The sequence below is a fragment of the Lissotriton vulgaris genome, chromosome 1_1, assembly GCF_964263255.1.
Source record: "Lissotriton vulgaris chromosome 1_1, aLisVul1.2, whole genome shotgun sequence".
NCBI lineage: Eukaryota > Metazoa > Chordata > Amphibia > Caudata > Salamandridae > Lissotriton > Lissotriton vulgaris.
In genome coordinates this window covers 2118542195-2118554847 of record NC_141685.1, presented here as the reverse complement: position 1 = coordinate 2118554847, position 12653 = coordinate 2118542195, and the positions used below count along the sequence as shown (strand labels likewise).

The 12653-nt window shown below is 42.2% G+C and overlaps 1 protein-coding gene across 9 annotated transcripts in view; it reads right to left on the bottom strand.

Moving 5' to 3' along the window:
- Window positions 1–2337: 2337 nt before the first annotated feature.
- The window catches only part of LOC147751685 (dihydrofolate reductase-like), a 402971-nt gene continuing 392655 nt past the window's right edge, over window positions 2338–12653 (bottom strand). For all 9 annotated transcript variants that reach the window (XM_086921705.1, XM_086921631.1, XM_086921679.1 and 6 more), the window contains 2 exons: window positions 8293–8408; window positions 2338–3447 (listed from right to left, as the gene is read on the bottom strand). In XM_086921705.1, the coding sequence (XP_086777831.1) occupies window positions 3357–3447; window positions 8293–8408 (207 nt within the window). In that variant the 3' untranslated portion in view covers window positions 2338–3356. The remainder of the gene's footprint in view (window positions 3448–8292; window positions 8409–12653) is intronic.

Below are 12653 nucleotides of genomic sequence, written 5' to 3'. Positions count from 1 at the left end.
GTGTCACTGTCTAGTGGGGGTTGTTCCTAACCACCTTTTATGTATGATGTGATTGTAATACATTTGATCACATAAAGTCGGGTGACAGCTACATTTTTAATCAAGTCTTAAAAAGAGCCACATCAGCAGTGATGGGATACAACTCATCCAATTAGAACACTGTGAGAGGGAAACACTCCCAGGCAGAACAAATACAACAATAGCGTGAAAAGCCACTGATTCAAAAGCAGACATCCAAGCTGTATAAGAAAGCCTTTTAATTATGGAACTGACCTAAAACCCATTCTAAGTATAAGTTATGTATTGGAAACAATAGGTCTACCAAAATTCCTTCCTGCATACAAACAATTCTGGCTGCCACACAGGCACCCCTGCAACATAATTTAAGGGTGTCTGCGTTGGTGCAAGGCAGCAAAAAGTGCACCAGTGCTAGGAAGGGACAGGAATGTACAAAGATGGAACACGTTTGGGTGTATTATTATACCTATTTGAATAACTGAGATGTTGGTGCAAGCTCCATTTTCTCACTTAGCAGGCAATGCAAATGTCAGTGTCAAATTGTACACGCACTAATGTAACTTATGTAATCAAAAAACGTTGGGACAGAATAGTACTAGCACTGGTGCAATTCATAAAAACCTAAGGCCATAATCAAGATGGAGAGAGCACAGGGGACATTAACAAAGTGCTACATAACTGACAAGTGTAGCAAATGAGCCACATCCAATAAACAGGAGTATGGTAGGATTGTAGTATATGTCCAATTCTGCATTCTGAAACACAGGGCCTTATTTATGAAGAATTGGAGTAGGGCAGCATCGCAAGTCTTCTTGCTGCTCTGCCCAACGCCAATTTGAAAGGGCAGGAATGCCCGCATTAATGAAATGGGGTGGGTCCCTGTCCTTTCCCCTCCACTGGCGCACAATTTGCTGCCTAGCGCCAATGTAGGCACCCTTGCACCATGGTGGAAGGATGACTCAGTTGCAGGCAGGATTGTTTTTGTGCAGGAACGGGAACCTTCCTGCACAAAAACAATACTGAGAAGAATTTTGCAAAATGCAGCACACATAGAAAGAGGAAAAATGGAGGAGAAATAAAAATATTTACGCCTGCTCTCAGGAGAAGTAAGGTTTTGGTGCTGCCCTGGGTTTACGTGATTGAGTAAATCTGGGGCAGCGTCAAAATCCCTGGGTGGTGCCCGGGAAACCCAATGCAATGCCCATGAAATTCCTCCTTGACACAGAGTGAGGCAAGGCAGTGACTTGAGCCGCTTTGTCTTACTCCATATATATGAGGCCATGCAGAGCCAGGCAGAGTGACTTTGCGTCGCCTCATAGATATGTTTGAGAGGCTTGCACCACCAGAGCATCAAAAAAAAGTGACACACTGGCAGCGCAAGCCTCTCATATATAAACTCCACAGTGTTCCAAATATGTGAGTAAAGCATGGAGCAGTAGGGTACTGTCATGTCCAAAGAGCACATTTTTCATTAAAATGTCCTCCCTAAATGGCCATTAAATTTGCATGAGGCATGCAACCTTAATGCTAAACGTATCAGGTGCACAAACAAAACTTGCGGAAATTTGGGCCCACGTTTATGAAAAAATCATGCAACACAACGCAGCAAGCCACATTGCTGTGCTGCGCTGTGTGAAAAAGAAAGGGCAGGAATGTGCCATATTTACCATTGTTTGATGCATTGCTGTCCTTTCCTAGCGCCGGTATACATGTGGCAGCTTTGCACCAACTCAGGCACCCTTAAATTATGTTGCGAGGGTGCCTGTGTGGCAGGCAGGATTGTTTTTGTGCAGGCAGGAATTCCTTCCTGCACAAAAACACTCCTCAGAGGCATTTTCATATTTGTAAATATGCTGCAGGTTATAGCACACTCAGAAAGAAGAAATGACCCTTGTTGTAACTCTGGTGAGGAGACGTACAATTCTGATGCTTTCCTAGGTCTACCAATGTTGGTAAATATGACGTGTCAGAATCCATGGTCGGATGCATGGGAACACCTACCCTCCACCCAGGGCACGCCCCCCTGCCAGGGAGTAATGCAAGGCAGCGATTTACACTGCCTTGCGTTACTGTCGATTTATCAATAAACTCAGGGCCACACATGGGGGCTTCTCGTGTCTTGATAATTCTCATTTCGTTTTTTTATCGCCCTAACGTCCCCTTGCGTGCAACAAGCGTGACACAAAACCATGATAAATATGGGCCTTGATTTCTGTGAATACTTAAAAACCCTTCACTGGCTGCCAATAAGGTTGAGATGTCAATATAAAATTCTTTGCCTCACACACAAAAGCATCTATCACACAGGCCCAGGGTATCTAGGTAAAAAATGTCTTGATTTTATTTTGACCCTGTTACGTTTTTTATTCATAACAATTCACAATTAGTAAAAAAACAACGTGATTTATTTGCTCTTTAATTGCTGCCCATATATTTTGACATTTTTGTAAAGTTCATTTGGAATTTTTATTGTGCATTACAATTCATTTGACATACTGCAACCCTCTACTTTTACACCCTCTGTTTGCAGAAAGAGAATGGAAAAGTAAACATCAATTTGCATGTTATAAAAACAGAATAAGCACTAATTTGTTAGAAGACATTGCCTGGAATTTGACCTCTGTCTTTGAACGTACAGGAAATGCTACAAGATAGAAACAAATTTGAAAGGCCTCTTTCTTGATCATGCCCCTTTTGAACTCCTGCAAGGTTATTCTGAGGAAGCTGCAGCAACTTCTGTACCCCTAGTTCAAGCACCCCTCATTATGCTTTCATGGTCCCAGGTCTTCCTGCAAACTGCATTTAAAGAGTTAGAAACCTAAGCCTAACACCAGATAGGTCGGCACCAGATGCTGGAACTGTCGTAATTTTACTGTGCATGAAGGAGATTTTTTATTAATGACATTTGAGATGCTCATATCTCCTGGCATAAATGAAATTCACCTAACAGGGCCGCACTTTCATGATTTTAACCTAAGCCCTGCAAAAACGTCTGACAAGCCTGAGGTAACTAGCCTTGAAAATTGACCATGTGTTTGCAGTCACCCTCCATAACATCTAATGATCCAGCAATGCCTTCTGTGAATATTCTGAAGCTGTGTATGTGCCTGGCTCCATCGTATACCTAACAGGGATGAAAGTGCCCATCTTCTTACAGGTCTGAAGCGTTCAACGTAACCTTAGTTCCAACGTACTCTGCTCATCTCCATCCTTAGGGAATTAATTGGTTAGACTCTTCTTATACTCATAAGGACCGTAAGACTCTTCTTATACTCATAAGGACCGTAAGACTCTTCTTATACTCATAAGGACCGTAATAACTGAAAAATAGTCATCAGTCACTCTGTTTGTTTTCCATTTCTGTTATACACTTGAAATTCATATGTGATGTCATTTTCTTTTTGTATTCCAGAAGGGACACCAGGAAACCTGTAAAAAATTTAAATAACATGAGTTATTTTTCCAAAGTAAATCTGAATGGCAGAAAAAATTCTCATTGTCAAAGAGAAAAAGCAATCAGGGTGGAGGATGGTATGCTTTGTGCACTGCCGAGGTGTTTGCGTGTATCTTTAGAAAGCAGCACTCAATGGCTAACTAGAATTTGATTTCTTACAATGCGAGGATTTCTGAATGGGCAAGATATCTCTCCAATGAGTGGGTGGCCTATATTGCGTATGCCACCTTATTATATATGTTTTTCATTCATTTGTAGAATTGTTTAAAGTGAAAAATACAGATTTAAAAATAGATTCATGGAGCATATTAAAAGAATATACAACCTACTTATATAACAACAAACTATCAGAAATACAAAAATATACAAAATGCCATCTCATTAGTTATTAGTTTGAATGCTTAATTCAGTCTTTGCAACATAAAAATCTAAAGTAGACGGAGCTACCTTATAATAGAATATATAAACGGACACAGAGTTAGAAATCAACACAAAATATTGTTCCCATGACCAGTTGTGTATACTTACCCCAGTATAATGCAGGCAGATCAAGAAAACAGAGAAATGGCTTATGTAAATGGGTCTGCCATTTCTAAATCTCAGATTCAAAATGTGCATTGATAATGTCTAATGCCCAAGTGTCTCAGCAAACAGCCATCTTTTTGGTGGAAGAGAACACATCAGACAAAAAACACACACAAAGCGCCTCAGATGCTCTTATAAACGAGCAATGACAACATAATTTTATTTGAAACAAAGTAAGAAACCCAGGAATAGGTGAATTCTGCTATGGCAGTATAACAAATAAAAAACTTAAGGAGGTTCAATGAGATTCAGATAGTGTGCAAAATAGACACTTCTTCAACAAAAAGCGCACAGATATAGTTGCTACCCTCTTTCTCCTTCAGGGTTTTAACTACTCCCAATTCCGAAATGCAATGCTTATAAAAGAGAAGTAGCCTCTATTGGTTAAGGTTACAGACAGTCAAATTGAAAAAGGCTTATGGAGATTCGAAACTCATATATGTATTTAAATCAACTAAGAGAATGAGCTCTCTTTATCTTCTAAACTTCCTGTAGTGCATCTCGTATGGCCCCCAACTCTACTCACTCGGTAATAGTAATAGTAAGAGTCTGAGTTAAATGAATGAATTGATACTTCTTGTACCCAATTCCAAATAAGAGGAGTATTTGGTGTGCTAAAAGACATCCGCAAAATATCTTTTAAGAAAAGCATGAGCCCATAATTCAGAAACATACATCACAGTGGACTGGGTCTGGGTTTTCTTTACACACATGAAATGTTAGAGGAATTGTTCTACCACTCCCCATTGCAGTAAAACAAATAAGCTTTGTGACCAGGGGCTACTCACCCAGGAGCCATTTAGATTTCATAAAATGTGTATGCCATTTGATATCAAATTCAAGTCAAATGCTGAAATTATCCATGTAAGTAACCCTCTGAAGTGTAAAACCATAAACAAATATCTGAGATGTTAATTGACAAACCAGTCAGCCCAGAGAACTGTGCAAATTTATTGAGATGTTACATAGCCTTTAGTGTACGAGATAGTATTACGTTTAATCAGAAAATAATAATGCTGATATTTTAGAATTCCTCAGTCTTGGGGCATCATGAATGCAATCCTCTTGGGTAGCCACTGCCTAATTTTCTGTACACAATGAACTAGGTCAGAGCACGAACACAACCTGTTAAACACTCTGAGTCACATTGAAAGGTTGTATGGCTTCTTCATTATTGGAGAAGCCCGCTGAATGCTGGCAGGAATATTTACATAGGGTTCAATCAAAACCTTTGATAAGCTAAAGGACCTCATGGTGGGATGTATGATTTAACCACTACTCCCTAAACCACGAATTCCTTAGCCACGATGGCTAAACAACGATCTATCCCAAACCACTACATTTTTATTACGAGTTCCTAAACCACAAAAAAATATTTACATAGCTCATTACATATTTATACCATATTTATCTTTTAAATCATGTTTGACATTTTTTTAAATACATCTATTAATAGATTAATTTAAACAGTGTATTTGTGGGGGGAGACCCCCCACACCCCCCATCTTCCCTTTTTGTCTGAGGCCCAGCATTCCCATTAAAGCTGTGCCCCCGACCTTGTACAAAGCTGGCAGGATGAAAGCTGACTGCATGACCCCGTGCTCCTCAGAGCCGCCTGCCTGGAGGCTGCAGTGCTGAGTGAATCATGCCAGGGGTCAATGAGCTTGTCAGGTCAGGGGGTGCGAAAGGGAGTGACGTACCATGCAGAGCGTTTCTCTGGAGCAAGGAGTTTTGGGAATGGGGACTGTCAGACCTTTGCATTCTTAGATCGTTCGTTGTTTAGAATAGTCGTGGTTCTGGAAAGACGTTGTTAAGGATTGTTCGTGGTTCGGACTTCGTGATTCAGGTAACTCGTAATTAAAACTTTGTGGGTAAGGTTGTTTCCCGGCAGAGGTGCCATGGACCACTCCAGACTCGTAAAATATGAAACTGCAAAGTTTTCTTTTTTCTTTTTAAGAACATGCCATTTTACTTTAAGCAGGCATAGCCCCTGCTTGCACTTAAAAGTTGGGGCGGGGGGCATCATGGGGGGTAGTCGACAGACGAGGAGGATGTAAAGTTGAATAAAGAAAAAGAAAGCCACTTACATTGCACTCTCCGCATCACTCATTTGGCGATGCGGCAAGCGCAAGGTAAGTGTTTTGTGTTTTTAATTTAACTTTACTTCGTTGTCTGTCAACCCCACGCCCAGCCCCCCCACCGCCCCACCACTCTTCCCTGCATGGGCCACGCCTGCCTGTAAGGAAAACGGACTGCACTCAAAAAAAATGATTTCTTTATTGAAAAGCAATCACAGACATGGTAGTCTGCTGACCTCAGCACATCACCATCTCTGTGAGTGCTGTGATTCCTAATGGGTTGCAAATTGCGACCTACCTCATAAAATGCATTAGGTAGGTTTAAATGTGACCCAATAGGAATTGCTAATGAAACTCAAAGGTGTTTCATTCATTAAGAAAACCGAATTTCTAGTTGCGATTCGGAGAGAATCACAATAAGTAAATCAATATTACTAATGTTAGTACATCTGGCCCTTAGTTAGCAGATTGGAGAGAGGTATTTCAAGATTAAGGGTCTGATTTAGATCTTGGATGATGGGTTACTCCGTCACAACGGTGATGGATATCCTGTCCACCAAAATAATAAATCCCATTATTGTCTATGGGATTTACATTTTCCCAGGCCGGAATATCTGTCACCGTTGTGACAGTAACCCATCCGCCAAGATCGTACTGGTTTCCACTGAGCCACATTTGTGGCTTTAGCAGGTACCCAGAACGCAGTGACTGTACTATATGCTAAAGTGCTCCTATAACATGAATTTACAAGGTCCAATATGCATGAAAACCAACATTGGTGAATGGAACCATTGCGGTTTCTTCTACTCAGAGGCTTACTAGCATGACTTCAGTTCATTTCTTCAATAACGTATGGATCAAGGAATTAGCCGAACTGCCTATGTAGATCTGTTGGCATGTACTTTTGGGGAAGCAAAGGATATAGGGAACAAGAAGAGTTTTTTTTATAGAAATGTTATGCTGTAGTCATTCATGAAACACGCCCAGGCCACTGTATTTAACTTGGCAAAAAAATAGGCAGATTCTGCGAGTGTAAATTGGAACATCTATATGGTTTTCTGAATATGCGGTTATAGAACCGTGTTGGAAATTGGATAGCTTTTGATAGTCACATCAAATAATATATTTAGTAATTTATAGCAATTGCTTTGGAGAAAGATGCCTTTTCTTTTAAACGGTTGTGTATATATATCTGGATTTCTTTTCAGCCACACATGATGTAGTTGGAGTGCATATAATGAATTTAAATATTTAGGGCTACGTGTACCAAGCATTTTTGTGGTCGGAAATGGTCAATGGCGGTGGGTGGCGGTCCCACCGACATCCGAATTAGGGCTTAGTTATCAATGTCTGTTCTTGCACTCTGTACACAGCAAAACACACAAGATGATGGACGGAATGTTGCACAATGGCAAAACATTCACCCGCAGTCACAGATCTGGGTTTAATCCATCATTATTTTGCTCACCAAGCCACCCCAGTTCTGACATGGCCATATGCAAATCAGTCTTGACCCTGTGCCTCATGGGAACAGTTCGCCCTAAGTTGGCAGGGTATGCCCAGACGTGAGTCCCTTGCTCACTTGACCACTGGATTCAAGATAGCCTGGCTGATGAGGATTATGAATTTGAAAACGGTCCCAGGATGCTTGTTTCCGGTCCAGGGATGACATGGCTTGGCAGTTCGGGCTGGACTGTTCCCATGAGGCACAGGGTCAGACTGATTTGCATATGGCCATATCTGAACTGGGGTGGTGGAGTAGGCTAAAGAATGGTGATGGATTAAACCCAGAACAGGTGACTGGGGGTGAGTGTTTGATTTGCTCAAATGCTCCGTCCATCATCCCCTTTTGTATCGCCTTGCAGTCTGTGCGACAGCTACCAGTTCACCGCACTGTGAATGGAGAAGGGCTCCGAGCCTCACCTAACACCTCCTGTTTAGACCACACTGGCCACTCAGAAAGGACCAAGAAACTTGTTACCAGCCAGAGCACTTTGTGGCCTGGTCTGTGGCATGAAGAGTTACATGGAATAATGATATTTCAAAGCAGCTGATTGGAGGCCAAAGCCCATCCATCCTCGCAAATAAAACTTCCATATTCTCACAGTCAGACCTTACATATAAAAACAATAAGTCATATGTAACAAATCCACTTACCCCTCAGTGAGCTGAAATTCATCCTTATCTAGCACGGGGAAAAATACATCACATTCAAAATCAGCCATGACCTTGGTGAAGAATATCTGATCGCACCAAGGATGATGCATCGTTTCCTGTTAAAACAAACATGTGCAAAAAGAAATGAAAATCTGCAAAAATGGGCCAAATAAAGACACTAGTTTTTGTCAGGTGATTCAGAAACGTGGTCAGCTTAGATGGCTTCCCTTGAAACATAGCTACCATTATGAAATGTCAGGGTACATCATGAAACGTTAACACGCCTACAATATTAAATTCAGGTTTAAATCTCGAAAAGTAACTAGCCTGCCTCAACAATTTCGTTATTACCTCTAACAGATAAAGTGATGTGAAGGCCACAAGTAGGAACCACGGTAGGCAGATTCAAAGTTCCATCCTTCTAAGGATGGTAAGTTGTGAGGCATTTGACGGAGTAATAGGGCCCCTTCTTATTTACAGTGCTTAGAAACTGCAAGTTTTTCTCACTAGTTCCTAAAGTATGCATACTTCCACTCACTACCAGGATATGAATTAACGGTTAATGTTTATATTGTACCGTTATTAAATCTGCAATTAAATATCAATTAATGGTGAACATGGTTTTCTTATTAATCATTTTTAATAATGGCCGATTCACAAAGGCTAACCCTTGGAGTACTTCTGATGTCGGAGGCGTACTCCAAGATTTTGGGAGTAGGTCAGAAATCAGACCCTGAATCAACAGATGGAATAAAACTTAGACCTCAGCACATAATACAGAAAGAATATTGGCATTTTTTCTTGTATGCCTAAGTAACTTGGGTGATGTCTCTTGCAGAGAGTAAGTACTCCAGCTACAAGAGGAAAGAAAGCATTTAATATGAAGTAGGTTAGTAGTATGAGATAAGAGCTAATCTTCTTTCCATTTGAATAATAATAACAAAGCTTGGAGTCACACATGGTTATGGCAGCGAAAAGACAAGATGTGCTATGTAACTGTGTTGGTAGGAGCTCATGTTCACCGTACGTAAATTATGATAAATAGGCCTAAACACAATGGTTAATAACTCAGGAAACATGTATTAGTGGACTTTTGAGTGCTAGAACAATCATGGAATTTATGATGATATTTCACACATTTTAGATGGATGCCTAAACTGACAGTGAACTCAAGATCACAGTCGATGAGACCCTTCAACAAGGGTTTTGAAGCAACGAGAAGAAAAGTATGTACTGTCTAGGTTTGCATCCTCCCGAAAGACAACCAAATCACCAAAGGCAAATGAGACACACGAAATGGGGTCCACACCTTGGAGAATACCTTAATTATGGGGTCCCAGTGAGTCCTTGTATTTCACAAGATATGAATTCGACCAGTGCGATATGCGGGATTACAAAGTGGTACAAGACATTACAAAATAGTGTAAGAAGTGGCCTCACACCTCATGGGTGTCATGCTTCATCATTGGCCATCCTTGCTCTCCAAAGAATGCCCCAATGACTGGCATGCTTTTTGTATTACCAGGCAGTACCTATTGACAGAGAATGGGAAATGGGATCCTGAATGTGGAGAATAAAAAAAATTGTGGTTACTTCCTCAGGGGAATACCTTTATTTGTTGCAAAAACAATGAGATGATTAAAAGTGACTGGACGACATGGAAAGACTATTACTCCTGCAGCTGAAAAGGTCAAATGTTTGCAGCCTTCAGGTTCCCTGGCTTCCTTAAGGCCCAGGAATCCCTACTATCCTATGCTGTAAGCATATACACAATCAACACAAAGCATTCCTACACATAATACCAAATATTCCATTCTCGCAGATGCAAAAATACTTCTTCAGCGTATGCTTTATAGTCTTGTGTTGAGTAAACATACAAAAATAAGCATACAAAAACATAAAAGTGAAAAACATAAAGGACAATCAGTGACACAAAAACCAGAAGACAATGCTTCTTCTTGCATACTGAATTCCATCTGTATGTGAAAAACCATGCGGCACTTGTGGTAGATGTACACTGCAATGTACTGCAAACTGGTGAGAGTAGTTGAAACCAGAAATGGATGCATATGTCACATATCACTCATTGCACTACATACCCTGATATTACTTGGGAACCCCTCATGGAGGAATACGACGAGGGCAGCTCTGTGGTCACCTATTAGCCCAAAAATAAATTTTGCAAGTAAATTATGACAAGGAAATATGTATATATATATATATATATATATATATATATATATATATCGAACACCAGTCCAACCATATACTTCCCGAAAGAAAGCGCTGACTCCGTGGATACCTCAAAGTAAGAATAGTTGTATTCACCAATTATCTGCTCAGACGCGTTTTGGTGGACAGAGCCACCTTGCTCAATACTATGGGGCAGATTTATGTTGGGAATGCGCCACGCTTGCGTCATGCAACTGCGGCGTAAACGTGGCGCATCCCTACGACCCATTTACAATGTGACGCATCTAGGCAGATGCGTCTCATTGTAAAGCCCTGCGCCACTTGTGGGCGTTCCGGCGCAGGGTGGGCGTTCCGGGGCAGGTGCGCCTCGCAAAAGTGACTGAGTGAAATCTATAAGATTTCACTCAGTCACTTGCAGGCCAATGCTGCGTCAAAACCCTGCGCCTGCTTTAAGCAGGCGTAGGTCTTGACGCAGCATTGTACACATGGGGCACCCCCGAGCCTTGCTGGAGCGGTGTTGCGCTTGCGACGCAACTCCAGCAATGCGCCACCTTTACGGCACAGATGCGTCACGCATCTGTGCCGTTTTTGCCCCATGGTGCGCCGCATTGTAAATGCGGCGCACCATGGGTGGCGGAGCAGCGGCGCAAAATAACTGGCGCATCCCTGGGGATGCACCAGTTATCATAAATCTGCCCCAATATATAAATATCCTAATGCAAGTTGCTCGAACAGTGAAGCGCCTCACACAGCGTCTTGTTTACACCTTTATTGATCGGAAGGCAGCAAGAAATAACAGAGCATTTCTCCCCGCAATGTCTCTTGAAGCCTCATGCCAAACGCGTTTCTGGAGCATTCCTCCCTTTATCAATGGCAGGCTAATGGGGAAAGGAAACAGCTGCTGTGCGTCTCGTGTTGGTTTTCAAGTTTGTAATCCTGCCCCACTGGGCGTGTGCACAGCATGCATTCTGGTTCCTGAAGTCTTTCAGGTAAGTAAAACTCTTTCGTGGTAGCAGCTGTGACTTATACCTTCCAAAATTATGACATCCTTCAGGTTGCTGGGTCGTCACTACGCCACATTTTTTACTATATTCATGCCCTCCGATTAGGCAACGCCGTTCTGAATGGTGCACTCCAAGTGAGAATGACCAGACCTGCCCTATATATATCTCAGTGCTCCTTAAATGCCATTACCTGTGCACTCGCGGGCGGGTACTTAGTGCGAGGGGGTTGCCTGTACTCCAAATTACTGCTCCCATACTACATGCCTCATTCGCACGACACCCAGCACTCTGGGATGAGTTCAAAGGTTTTTATTCTGGCGTGAAATCTTGCACACAAAAAACTGACGCATTTGGGTTAACGCCTTCCTCAATGTGATTGGGAACGCCAGAAACGGTCACGTTTAAATCAATTCTGAAGCGGAAATGGGCATCAACAAAGCACTTCACAATTAGTAAACATGATCGCCATATTGGAGTAACATATAGACCATGCGTAGCACATTGCATTGCACAATTCATGTTATAGAAACTTGATGTTATGCCATATATTGCGTCATAAAAATTGAGATTCCTGTTATCTTTGGGCTAGTGGCCTATATAATTCTTTTAAGTGAACGTATTTAGACAATGAACAATTAAATCATTGCTCTCTCCAGGATTGCCAAATTTTACATGAATTGACGCCATCTTGGAATGATGTCAGAGCCAGATATTGGAATACTTTTGTAAACGTTACAAATCGAATACTAGGGGGGGTGTGGCTAGCGACCAGCCAAGATGGCCGCAGTCTAACAGAGCTCTGTGACTGACGAGCCCTCTTCCATCCGATCCGTTCATTTATCCGAAACACTGCAGCTGCTACACTACAGAACCTGCAGCGGCAGACCCTCCGGTGCACGAAGAACCTACCCGTGTCCCTGGGCGCAGAATATTCAAGGCACTACGCCGTGGTGAAGACTGCGGCCTATTTTGGCGCCAGGAGCCGGGGACTAAAGTGAGAGGCAGCCCCAGCGGGACTCGATCCCTGAAGCGGACGCGATCGAACGAAGGCTGGAAGGTACGTCCCGGAGACGGAGAGGAAGTGCTACGCGCTTCCGACACAGACCAGTAGACTCCGGCCCATTAACAAGCCGCAGCGACTCCCCAACGTACCGCACAGCCGTA